Source organism: Carcharodon carcharias, chromosome 3, assembly GCF_017639515.1.
Source record: "Carcharodon carcharias isolate sCarCar2 chromosome 3, sCarCar2.pri, whole genome shotgun sequence".
NCBI classification, from domain to species: domain Eukaryota; kingdom Metazoa; phylum Chordata; class Chondrichthyes; order Lamniformes; family Lamnidae; genus Carcharodon; species Carcharodon carcharias.
In genome coordinates, this window is record NC_054469.1 from 13,678,564 (window position 1) to 13,691,139 (window position 12,576).

Sequence of the window (12,576 nt, forward strand, 5' to 3'; positions counted from 1 at the left end):
TGGTCAGATCAGCCATGATCTTATTGAATGGCAGAGCAGGCTCAAAGGGCTGAATGGCCTACTACTTCTGCTGCTAAGTTGTGTGTTGAGCAGATTGATTCCTGGGATGTGGAAATTGTCCTATGAGGAGAGATTGAGTGGACTACTTAAAAACGAGAGGTTGAACTCATTGAAACATAAAATTCTTAAGGGACTAGGAGGATGTTTTCCCTGCTGGGGAGTCTAGAATTGGAGTCACAGTCACAGAAGAGTCAGTCATTTAGGACTGACATCAAATTTCTTCACTCAAAAGGCTTGTGAATCTTTGGAATTCTTTACCGCAGAGAGACAGATGATGCTTAATGAACTGAGAATATTCAAGACCATGATAGATAAATTTTTGGATATGAAGGGAATTAATATGGAATAGTGTGGAAAGGTGGAATTAGAAGTAGAAAATCAGTATGATCTTATTGCATTACAGGGAAGGCTTGATGGGCCCACTGTCTCCTATTTCTTATGTTATTATGTTTGCAGTTCTAAATAGAAACCGTACATCATGTACTGTGATTGGCAAATATATCTATTCCACAGTGTTTAATCCACATGCTTATGTTGGAGGCAGTGTGACTCCACTGCGGGAGGGGAAGCTTATCTTCTCACTGCTAGCAGTGAGAATCTTTCCTTTAAAATGTTTTTTATTTGCTAATTTTCTCCCCTCAGGGTTTCTTCAGAGGGCATCGACTTCTGCTGGGGTCCGATTTTACAATTACTGGCCGCCCTCTGGAACCTCGCTTAAGGTACCTCAGCGTTCTTCCTGTGTGAACATAGTGAATGTTGGCGGGCCGTTCCACCAAAGCGGGTCACCATCAAACCTGCTCTTGCCCTCGCTTGGTGTCCAAGTTCCGATGGAAGGTCACAGACCTGAAACATTAACTCTGTTTCTCTCTCCACAGATGCTGCCAGACATGCTGAGTACTTCCAGAATTTTCTTTTGCCATTCCATGTACACTTCTCACTCACTGCCTCCCAAAGCACGGAGAATATTTGCAGTGCCCGCACTGTCACTTTGGCTGAGATGAGCCAACTAAGCACGGACTGCAAACCCTTTTAATCTATACGACCCAGAAACTCCTGGCTAAAACCTGCTGAGCGAGTGGGCAAGCAAAATATTTTTGAAATAAATGATTTTTTCCCCCCCCCCTTCCTCACTTCAATAATGTTATGACATATTTGGTCAAACTTTGCTACCATTTGTAATTCAGGTGCATGTTAACATCATGTCCTGATTCAGGAGACTCAGATTTACCAGTGTCCTATCGGTAAGTCCTCACTTAAAATTTGTGGTTATGTTCCTGAAAACTACGACTTTTAAGTGAAAAGGCTGATTTCTATGGGAATTTTTCAATTGATGTTAAAACTGTAGTTAGGTTCAGTAGGGCTTTCCTTATCAGAAAGAAACAGCTATTAGAACATTTAGTATTGCTGAAAAAAGGGACTTTTTTGTCAAAGCTTTTCATCTTGCACTCATCAGGACAATTCACAAGGAAGTGCCAATCTCAGGGGATCAACAAGTTTATACTATTTGAGAAAAGAGTGCTGATTGGCAAGTGGACTCTGGTAGAGATGTTGCCATGGACAATGTACCAGTAGATGGTGTCTGATAGTTAATTGCCAAGCATCGTTTGAAATTTAAACCAGGAAGCTTGACTCTGATCAAGAAATTGCCCTGGGGAATATTTTGTTTGGCTGAAACAGGCACAATGTGTGTACATGTTCTTTCAATTTGCAAAGAACAGGGCCCTGTGTATTAATGTATGTAACCTCCAGTGCACTCAAATGTGCCACACTGCAAACCTGACTGACAATCTTAAATTGGTTGTCAGTGTGATTCTTAGCACACTGAAGACTATTTAGCAAATGTTGTCCAATCACGGAATTACATCTAATGTTGGATACTGTTTTGCAAGTGTGGGCTGGTTGAGTACAGTCTGTACCTTGCCTGTTGTGAACAACGAAGGGATATGTTGTTTGATATAAACATGTAAGCACATTACGCCTGTTTCAGCTAAACAAAATAATTTGACAGCCATTCGCTGGTTCATTCCCCAGAGCAATGTCTTGACCAATCAGTGTCAAGCTGCCTAGTTTAAATTTCAAACAATACTTGGCAGTTAACTATCAATCACCATCAACTGGTGCATTCTCCATGTCAATGCCTCTACCAATTTAAAGCATATGGTATTCTGGGCTTCATTAATCAGAGCATAGATTACAAGAGCAGGGAGGTTATGATGAACTTATATAAGACACTGGCTAGACCTCAACTGGATATTGTGTAAAATTCTGGGCACCACACTATAGGAAGGATATGAACACATTGAAGAGAGTGCAGAAGAGGTTTATGATAATGGTTCCAGGGATGAGAGATTTCAGTTATGAGGAAAGATTGGAGAAGTTGGGGCTGTTTTCCTTGGAGAGGAGACTTGACAGAAGTTTTCAAAATCATGAAGGGTCTGGACAGAATAGATAGGGAGAAATTGTTCCCATTCATAAACGGAGCGAGAACCAGAGGGCACAGTTTTAAAGTGTTTTGCAAAAGAAGCAAATGCGAGATGAGAAAAAACTTTCACACAGCGAGTAGTTAGGGTTTGGAATACAGTGCCTGGAAGTGTGGTGGGGGCAGGTTCAATTGAGGTATTCAACAAGATATTAGATGATTATCTAAATAGAAACAACGTGCAAGGTTACAGGGAAAAGGCAGGAGATTGGCACTAAGTTGAAATGCTCAGAGAGCCGGTGCAGAAACGATGGGCCCAATGGCCTCCCACACCATAACAATTCTGTGATTCTGAGAGTCCATTTGCCAATCAATCAGGACTCTCGTTCAGTATAAATATGTTGTTTCTCCTGACATTGGCATTTCCTTGCGAATTGACCTGATGAGTGCAGGACTGAAAAGCTTTGACAAAAAAGGCTCTTTTGTCAGCAATACTCAAGTTCTGTACTACCAAACGATTATTTATTAGAACATTATACCGTCTAAGTTGAAATAATTTTACATTGGTAAATGAAATAACTTTCAAAATAAGAGGAGTTTAAAAGATTGTAACTGTCAACTTATAGTACCTCCTGCTCACCGCAGAACCTTTGCCCAAACTTCCTGCTTCCTGATCCTGGTCGCTGGAGATCCTCCAAGCTCTGGCCTCTCTCTGCTCCCCCTCCTCCAAGTTGTGGCCTCTCCTCCTCCCTGACCCACCCTCTTGCTGATCCTCCTATCCCCTGGCTTGCCATTTCCCTCTCCTGGACCTGGATTCCTGTTGAAGACCCAGATCCCATCGAAACTGGAGCTCCAATGTTGTGGATCCTCCCTGCTCAGGAACATTTAAAAAAAAACATGGATTGTAGAAGCCCTAGCTCGGCACCTCTGCACCATCAGAACCGGCACTTCCACAACAGAGCTCCGGCTTTGGATCAGATCTGGATCTTCAAGGGGAGCACAGTTCCAGGCGAAGGAAGCAGTGAGCGGGTGAGTCAGGGAGTGGGAGGTTAAATGAGGGGGCGAGTTGGAGAGTGGGAGAGGCCGCAACTTTGAGGTCAGGGAGTGGGGAGAGGCTGCTCCAAAATGGCGCCAATCGGGTTACGTGGGAAACTATGTTAAAACAAATGTAGTGACACTTGATGAGATTACAGTCTCTGCTAATTTAGCAACGTTAGAGTGAAACAACATTAAATGGGGCAACATTGAATGGGGCCTTACTCTCCTTGCATGCATTGTGACTAGTTGGCACTAATTTGAAATTTGTAAGTTTAACATTATTCCTGATGGCTATTCTTATTGAACTAGGCTCTCTTTCTCAGTGTCGCCCACCCTGTCCTGAATTTTTCAAAAGGTAACATTCCTAATCTGAAAGAGCTTCTTCATCTGCCACAGTGTTACCCAGCAGAAACTTTTCAAAGAAAGATATTGGATAATGGAAGATTGTGCAAGCCCCATTTCAGAGATCGAAAATTCCAATCTGACACTCCTAAGTGTTGAGGAAGTCCTGAACTGTCTGAGGTCTGTCAGATTGGATGTTAAACCAAGGGCCTGTTTGCCCTCTTAGATGGACACAAAATATCTCAAGGCATTATTATGTCAAGAGCCTAATGCTCCGTCTGTCATTATCCTTGAATTAACACTCAAAAACAGATTATCAACGCATCAATCTCATTGTTGTGTGGAACCTTGCTGTACTCTTTGGCTGTGGCACATCCTAAATTACAACAGTGACTAAACTTCACAAGTACTTCATTGGCTGCAAACTGTTTTGGGATGTTCTGAGATCATGAAAGGTGCTGTGTAAATGCAAGTCTTTTACAGCCAGTCAGCCTTACGGTTCAGGTGATCAATAAGTCTATGCTCTTTGCAAGGCTGTTTTAACTCCTTTTCTAGATTGTTGCCTTGTAATCTGTGCTAGTCCACTTCATTTTATGTTTATTCTTTACACAGTGAGAAAGTGCTCTCAGGACTCTACCAGCGCTGTTTAATGTGCTGTATGTCACCTATCCTTTTTCTTTTGCCCCTTGTGAGCTGTGGATAAATTGGGGACACTCTTGCCAGGGAATTGAAATGGCACAGAAATCTATGCTGACACTACAGTGCAGTACTGAGGGAGTTCTGCACTGTCCGAGGTGTTGTCTTTCAGATGAAACATTAAACCGAGGCTTCCATTACCTACTTGGGTGGGTGTAAAAGTTCCTCCGGCACTGTTTCGAAGAAGAGCAGGGCATTCTCCTAGTGCCCTGGCCATTATTTATCCCTCAATCCATATCACCAGATGTATTAAGATTTGGTGTTGATTCATCAGAACCAGAACTCCTATTCCCAAATGGGTTAATGTTGATGAGAGAAGGTGGCAAGGTGTTACGTCCATGTAGTGAGAGGGAGGGGAAGGGAGAAAGGGAAAAATACTTGCCTTTCCTGACCACCGATTGTCGCAAAGCACTTTACAGCCAATGAAGAACTTCATTCAGCATCAGAAAAAAGGATTATCTGGCTATTATCACATTGCTTTTGTGGGAGTTTGCTGTGTGCAAATTGGCTGCTACATTTCCTACATTACAACAGTGACTACACTTCAAAGTACTTCATTAACCCACTTGGGAATAGGAGTGCTGGTTCTGGAGAATCAATGCCAAGTCTTAATACATTCATTTTTGAGTAATGAACAGAAATAACGTTATAAGATAAAAATAGTTCCTGTGCTGTGGATGATATTGGCAAAGCAGACTTTATTGCCCATCCCTAGCAGTAATGGTAGTGGGCCTTCTTGAATGGTTGATGGTGCTCCCACTGCGGTGTTCGGTAAGGAATTCTGTGGTACGACATGGCCATATTTGGTGTATTACTTGGATTTATCCAAACTTTATTCAATTTTTATTCATTTTTTAAAATTTAAAATAGTCTTTGCATTTGATAAAAGGATTAATTGTAATAGTTGCTGAAAAAATAACATGGTAATTGTGCTTACTAAGCTTATGAAATCAATGTCCTTTCAGGTCTTACGACATGCAACTTGAAACTGAAACGGAAAGTGCTACGACATGGTAAGAGAAAAATTTCAAAGAAAATTTTGGCTTTTTCTTTACAAATTAAATTGTGGTTTGTGATGCCATTAAAATTCCACGACTGGATTTGTAATGTATAGCAAGCATATTCTCTCTCACCCCCCCCTCCCCGCCCCAAGGAATCAACTGTGTATTATAGTTTGATTTGATCTCAGTGTTTGGAATTCTCTCTTTTGATTAGCAGGTTATTGAATTGCTAAGTGGGATGGTGAGCTGTACAGACAGGGATTGTCTCATGTTATCTGTGTGAGTTAGCTGATGTAGGCTGGAATGCTGCCATTAGCTACAATGTCCATAGGCTGAAGTCAGGTCAGGTGTTAAAATCTACTATTGTAATAACAGTAGGTATTATTACCTGTTACTGGTCATTGATGAGTGCCAGGCGACAGTTAAATAATCCCAGCCACCGTATCAACTTGGGTAAGAAGCAAGCAATATGGAGAAAAGGTGGGTAAATTGGGTTGAGGGACAGCTAGACATGATCTAATTGAATGATGAAGCAGGCTCAAGGCACTGAACAACCTTCTCCCATTGTCCTATATAACTTTATGCATGCAATATCAACGGTCAAACAGGAACCTTTTATACTGTAATTAGCTCACTTAATTGACAAGCCCTCTTGTAATCTCCTACTGATGGTGAAATAACATACATAGTTGAGAGACTGCATTATTGGGATATAAACTAAGCACCAGGTTTATCAAAAGCAGAATTAGACAGTAGCAGGAAATCAATGATTCATTTGATTAAGACTGTGTAACTACACCTCATTGGATACAAAAATAATGGTGACACCGTAGCAATTCTCTTGGTAATACAAACCTAGACCAATCTGTGACATGAAACTTATACGTGACTAGAACGAGTCGTTCTTGTATCCAGATCCACATGGGAACCAGTAGAGGAGAGCTGACAGCATGCTGCCTCATATATGTGATCAGAGAGGCCGATGAGATTGGAAATTATATAAAAAAATTGTCTTGTGTTAAAGTGACAGTAAGATAAGTGAACATAGGTTTAAACTAATAAGAAAATTTAGGACTAAAGTCAGGAAGTTCCTTCCACAATGAATGACATTGAATAGCTCTCAATGGAGGAAGAAACTCTGGAATTGTTCTAAAAACGAATTAGATGCTGCAGAGGGGTGTACACTAGCATACTCCTGAGTGGATGAGCTGAGATGGGCTGATAAGGCTACATCTATAAATAATCATCTTGTGTTCTATCCTTTGTATCTTTCCTGAAGTTCAGATCTGGATACAGGGAGCTGACAGGTGTCTTCCATAACTGAATGAAGCTAATTGAATTATTCCTGAAATGCAACCAAATATCAGACTGAAGCCCATTGAAACATGTGACTTAAACTCTTGTCCTGGAATCAAGCAAAGCAAGTGGTCTGCGTTGAGTAGTTTCCACTCGCTTTGCAATTATTGCAATTGAAGAATGCCTTTGAAGTGACATTTTGCATACCAGACAGCACTGTGTATCGTCTTCAACCAAGCAAAAACAAATCAGCTGGGAGACAAGCAGCTGGACAGTTTGCAACAGGCAGTAATAGAATTTAAAATTGCCAGCCTCTTACCTATCAATTGACATTAAAAATATATAGACTTTATGATTTGAAATGCAATATACCCGTTATTCCCTCCTTGCCAGCAAATTTCATGATATTCAATCCACTTATATTAAACACACTGTTCACAGTCAACTTGTGGAAAAAAATACATGCTAGTTGAAATATCTGGTTTCAGGTTCCTGCAGCTTCATTTCCTAAACAGCTTCCTTCAGACCCATCCAAGACGGCACTCCTGCTAAAGGCAAGGGTTTGTTAGCTGCTTAATATTTTCCACCCCAATACAGCTGACCATCATATTGTCCTTTTTAAATTAGTGCCATATCTGTTCAAAACTGTCCCATCTAGCCTCAAGTTGCTGTCCTCTAATCTTCAGGCATTTCTGGCAATATTGATTAATTCGTGAGTTAAGTGACTGGTGTACCACTGAAAGTTAAGAAAATTCTCAACCTAAGTGTTACAAATGTGTTCCTGTATTGAAAGATTTTTATTGGGTATCAAGGGAGTTAAACTCAATGGAATTGAAGTACAGATCAGTCATGATCTATTTGGAACAGGCTTGTGGGGCTGAATGGTCTACTCCTCTTCCTATTAACCTAAATTATTACCACTCCACGTACAAATATACATTGATGACCTGACAGCTGTGGCCATGAGAGGTTATTAACTTTTCACAACCCTGCAGAGAGCACCTCTATTGTGAGCCGTCCTCACTGTCTCAACAGAGGAACGTACAAATTAGGAGTAAGCTCCATTCAATAAGGTCATGGCTGATCTGATACTGACCCCAACTCTGCATTCCTGCCTATTCTCCATGAACCTTGACTGCCCTATAGTTCAGAAATCTGTTTCCTAGCATTGAATATATTCGTTGTCTCCTGCTTGTCGCAGCATCATCCATCTCTCCCAGAGTAGCTGCCGGCTGGACATTGCTGCGAGCCCTCCCATTGTGCCTCCCACTTCACTGGTCTGCCTGTTGCCCTTAATTGGACGCGGCTCCCAGAAGCAGCTTCTTAACTGGCCGCCTCCAGGAAGATCACCAGCGATGTCCAACCACAATCACTTCCGGGTTCCCAACTTGGAAGTGAGGCTGACTGGAGATCGCGACCCAACCAGGAAAATCTAGCCCATTAGAATCTCAGAATCACGCCGGGCAGAAGAGGTCCTTCGGCCCATCGAGTTTGCACCGACACATGAGAAACACGTGACCTACCTACCTAATCCCATTTGGCAGCACTGGCCCATAGGCTTGAATGTTATGGCGTGCCAAGTGCTCATCCAGGTACTTTTTAAAGGATGTGAGGCAACCCGCCTCCACCACCCTCCCAGGCAGTGCATTCCAGGATGTCACCACCCTCTGGGTAAAAAAGCTTTTCCTCATATCTCCCCCAAACCTCCTGGCCCTCACCTTGAACTTATGCCCCCTTGTGACTGACCCTTCAACTAAGGGGAACAGCTGCTCCCTAGCCACCCTGTCCGTGGCCCTCATAATCTTGTACATCTCGATCAGGTCGCCCCTCAGTCTTCTCTGTTCCAACGAAAACAACCCAAGTCTATCCAACCTCTCTTCATAACTTAAATGTTTTGTCCCAGGCAACATCCTGGTGAATCTCCCCTGCACCCCCCTCCAGTGCAATCACATCCTTCCTATAATGTGGCGACCAGAACTGCACACAATACTCCAGCTGTGGCCTCACCAAGGTTCTATACAACTCCAACATGACCTCCCTACTTTTGTAATCTATGTTGATTGATAAAGGCAAGTTTCCCATATGCCTTTTTCACCAGAGATAAAAACAAAAAACTGCGGATGTTGGAAATCCAAAACCAAAACAGAATTACCTGGAAAAACTCAGCAGGTCCGGCAGCATCAGCGGAGAAGAAAAGAGTTGACGTTTCGAGTCCTCATGACCCTTCAACAGAACAGTTCTGTTGAAGGGTCATGAGGACTCGAAACGTCAACTCTTTTCTTCTCCGCCGATGCTGCCGGACCTGCTGAGTTTTTCCAGGTAATTCTGTTATTGTTTTGCCTTTTTCACTACCCCACTAACATGCCCCTCCGCCTTCAGAGATCTATGGACATGTTATGGACCTAGGGCCATGCCGTTCATTGAATACTTCCTTGTCAAATTACTCCTTCCAAAGTGTATCACCTCACACTTTTCAGGGTTAAATTCCACTGCCACTTATCTGCCCATTTGACCATCCCGTCTATATCTTCCTGTAGCCCAAGACACTCAATCTCACTGATAACCACCTGGCCAATCTTTGTGTCATCCGCAAACTTACTAATCCTACCCCCCACATAGTCATCTATGTCGTTTATATAAACGACGAATAATAGAGAACTGAGCACAGATCCCTGTGGTATGCCAGTGGACACAGAATAGAAGCAGAAGTAAGCCATTCAGCCCTTCGAGCCTGCTCCGCTATTCAATATGATCATGGCTGATCCTCTATCTCAATGCCATATTCCTGCTTTCTCTCCATACTCCTTCATGTCCCTAATATCCAAAAACTTATCAATTTTTTTCTTGAATATACTCAGTGAGCCGGCCTCCACAGCTTCTGTGGTAGAGAGTTCCACAGGTTGACCACCCTCTGAGTGAAGAGATTTTTCCTCATCGCAGTCCTAAATGGCCTACCCAGTATCCTGAGATTGTGGCCCCTGGTTCTAGACTCCCCAATCAAGAGAAGCATCCTCCCTGCATCCAGTCTGTCTAGCCCTGTTAGAATTTTATGCATTTTAATCAGATCTCCTCTCATTCTTCTAAACTCTAGTGAATTCACGTCCAGTCGAACTAATCTCTCTTCATCCGACAGTCCTGCCATCCCTGGTATCAGCCTAGTGAACTTTCGCTGCATTCCCTTTATGGGAAGTATATCCTTTCTTAGGTAGGGAGACCAAAACTGCACGCAATACTCCAGGTGTGGTCTCACCAAGGCCCTGTATAACTGCAGTAAGATATCCCTATTTCTGAACTCAAATTCTTTTGCAATGAAGGCCAACATACCATTTGCCTTTCTAATTGCTTGCTGCACCTGCCTATTTACTTTCATTGGAAAAACTCAGCAGGTCTGGCAGCATCGGCGGAGAAGAAAAGAGTTGACGTTTCGAGTCCTCATGACCCTTCGACAGAACTTGAGTTCGAGTCCAGGAAAGAGCTGAAATATAAGCTGGTTTAAGGTGTGTGTGTGGGGGGCGGAGAGATAGAGAGACAGAGAGGTGGAGGGGGTTGGTGTGGTTGTAGGGACAAACAAGCAGTGATAGAAGCAGATCATCAAAAGATGTCAACCACAATAGTACAATAGAACACATAGGTGTTAAAGTTAAAGTTGGTGATATTATCTAAACAAATGTGCTAATTAAGAATGGATGGTAGGGCACTCAAGGTATAGCTCTAGTGGGTTTTTTTTTTTTATTTTTTTTTATATTTTTTTTTATATAATGGAAATAGGTGGGAAAAGGAAAATCTTTATAATTTATTGGGAAAAAAAAGAGGAAGGGGGAAACAGAAAGGGGGTGGGGATGGGGGAGGGAGCTCACGACCTAAAGTTGTTGAATTCAATATTCAGTCCGGAAGGCTGTAAAGTCCCTAGTCGGAAGATGAGGTGTTGTTCCTCCAGTTTGCGTTGGGCTTCACTGGAACAATGCAGCAAGCCAAGGACAGACATGTGGGCAAGAGAGCAGGGTGGAGTGTTAAAATGGCAAGCGACAGGGAGGTTTGGGTCATTCTTGCGGACAGACCGCAGGTGTTCTGCAAAGCGGTCGCCCAGTTTACGTTTGGTCTCTCCAATGTAGAGGAGACCACATTGGGAGCAACGAATGCAGTAGACTAAGTTGGGGGAAATGCAAGTGAAATGCTGCTTCACTTGAAAGGAGTGTTTGGGTCCTTGGACGGTGAGGAGAGAGGAAGTGAAGGGGCAGGTGTTGCATCTTTTGCGTGGGCAAGGGGTTGTGCCATAGGAGGGGGTTGAGGAGTAGGGGGTGATGGAGGAGTGGACCAGGGTGTCCCGGAGGGAGCGATCCCTACGGAATGCCGATAAGGGGGGTGAAGGGAAGATGTGTTTGGTAGTGGCATCATGCTGAAGTTGGCGGAAATGGCGGAGGATGATCCTTTGAATGCGGAGGCTGGTGGGGTGATAAGTGAGGACAAGGGGGACCCTATCATGTTTCTGGGAGGGAGGAGAAGGAGTGAGGGCGGATGCGCGGGAGATGGGCCGGACACGGTTGAGGGCCCTGTCAACGACCGTGGGTGGAAAACCTCGGTTAAGGAAGAAGGAGGACATGTCAGAGGAACTGTTTTTGAATGTAGCATCATCGGAACAGATGCGACGGAGGCAAAGGAACTGAGAGAATGGGATGGAGTCCTTACAGGAAGTGGGGTGTGAGGAGCTGTAGTCGAGATAGCTGTGGGAGTCGGTGGGTTTGTAATGGATATTGGTGGACAGTCTATCACCAGAGATTGAGACAGAGAGGTCAAGGAAGGGAAGGGAAGTGTCAGAGATGGACCACGTGAAAATGATGGAGGGGTGGAGATTGGAAGCAAAATTAATAAATTTTTCCAAGTCCTGACGAGAGCATGAAGCAGCACCAAAGTAATCATCGATGTACCGGAGAAAGAGTTGTGGAAGGGGGCCGGAGTAGGACTGCAACAAGGAATGTTCCACATACCCCATAAAGAGACAGGCATAGCTGGGGCCCATGCGGGTACCCATAGCCACACCTTTTATTTGGAGGAAGTGAGAGGAGTTGAAGGAGAAATTGTTCAGCGTGAGAACAAGTTCAGCCAGACGGAGGAGAGTAGTGGTGGATGGGGATTGTTCGGGCCTCTGTTCGAGGAAGAAGCTAAGGGCCCTCAGACCATCCTGGTGGGGGATGGAGGTGTAGAGGGATTGTACGTCCATGGTGAAGAGGAAGCGGTAGGGGCCAGGGAACTGGAAATTGTTGATATGACGTAAGGTGTCAGAGGAATCACGGATGTAGGTGGGAAGGGACTGGACAAGGGGAGAGAGAAGGGAGTCAAGATAACGAGAAATGAGTTCTGTGGGGCAGGAGCAAGCTGAGACGATCGGTCTACCGGGGCTGTTCTGTTTGTGGATTTTGGGTAGGAGATAGAAGCGGGCCGTCCGAGGTTGGGCGACTATCAGGTTGGAAGCTGTGGGAGGGAGATCCCCAGAGGAGATGAGGTCAGTGACAGTCCTGGAAACAGTGGCTTGATGTTCAGTGGTGGGGTCATGGTCCAGGGAGAGGTAGGAGGAAGTGTCTGCGAGTTGACGCTCAGCCTCCGCGTGGTAGAGGTCAGTGCGCCAGACAACAACAGCACCACCCTTGTCAGCGGGTTTGATGACAATGTCAGGGTTGGACCTGAGAGAATGGAGTGCAGTAAGTTCAGAGAGAGACAGGTTAGAAT

General features: G+C 44.0%; 1 protein-coding gene across 1 annotated transcript in view; it reads left to right on the forward strand.

The window, feature by feature from the left end:
• The window catches only part of arhgap39 (Rho GTPase activating protein 39), a 487,284-nt gene that overhangs the window by 126,174 nt on the left and 348,534 nt on the right, over nt 1-12,576 (forward strand). Inside the window, exons 3-4 of the mRNA XM_041183281.1 lie at nt 703-779; nt 5,521-5,568. Coding sequence (XP_041039215.1) covers nt 703-779; nt 5,521-5,568 — 125 coding nt within the window. The remainder of the gene's footprint in view (nt 1-702; nt 780-5,520; nt 5,569-12,576) is intronic.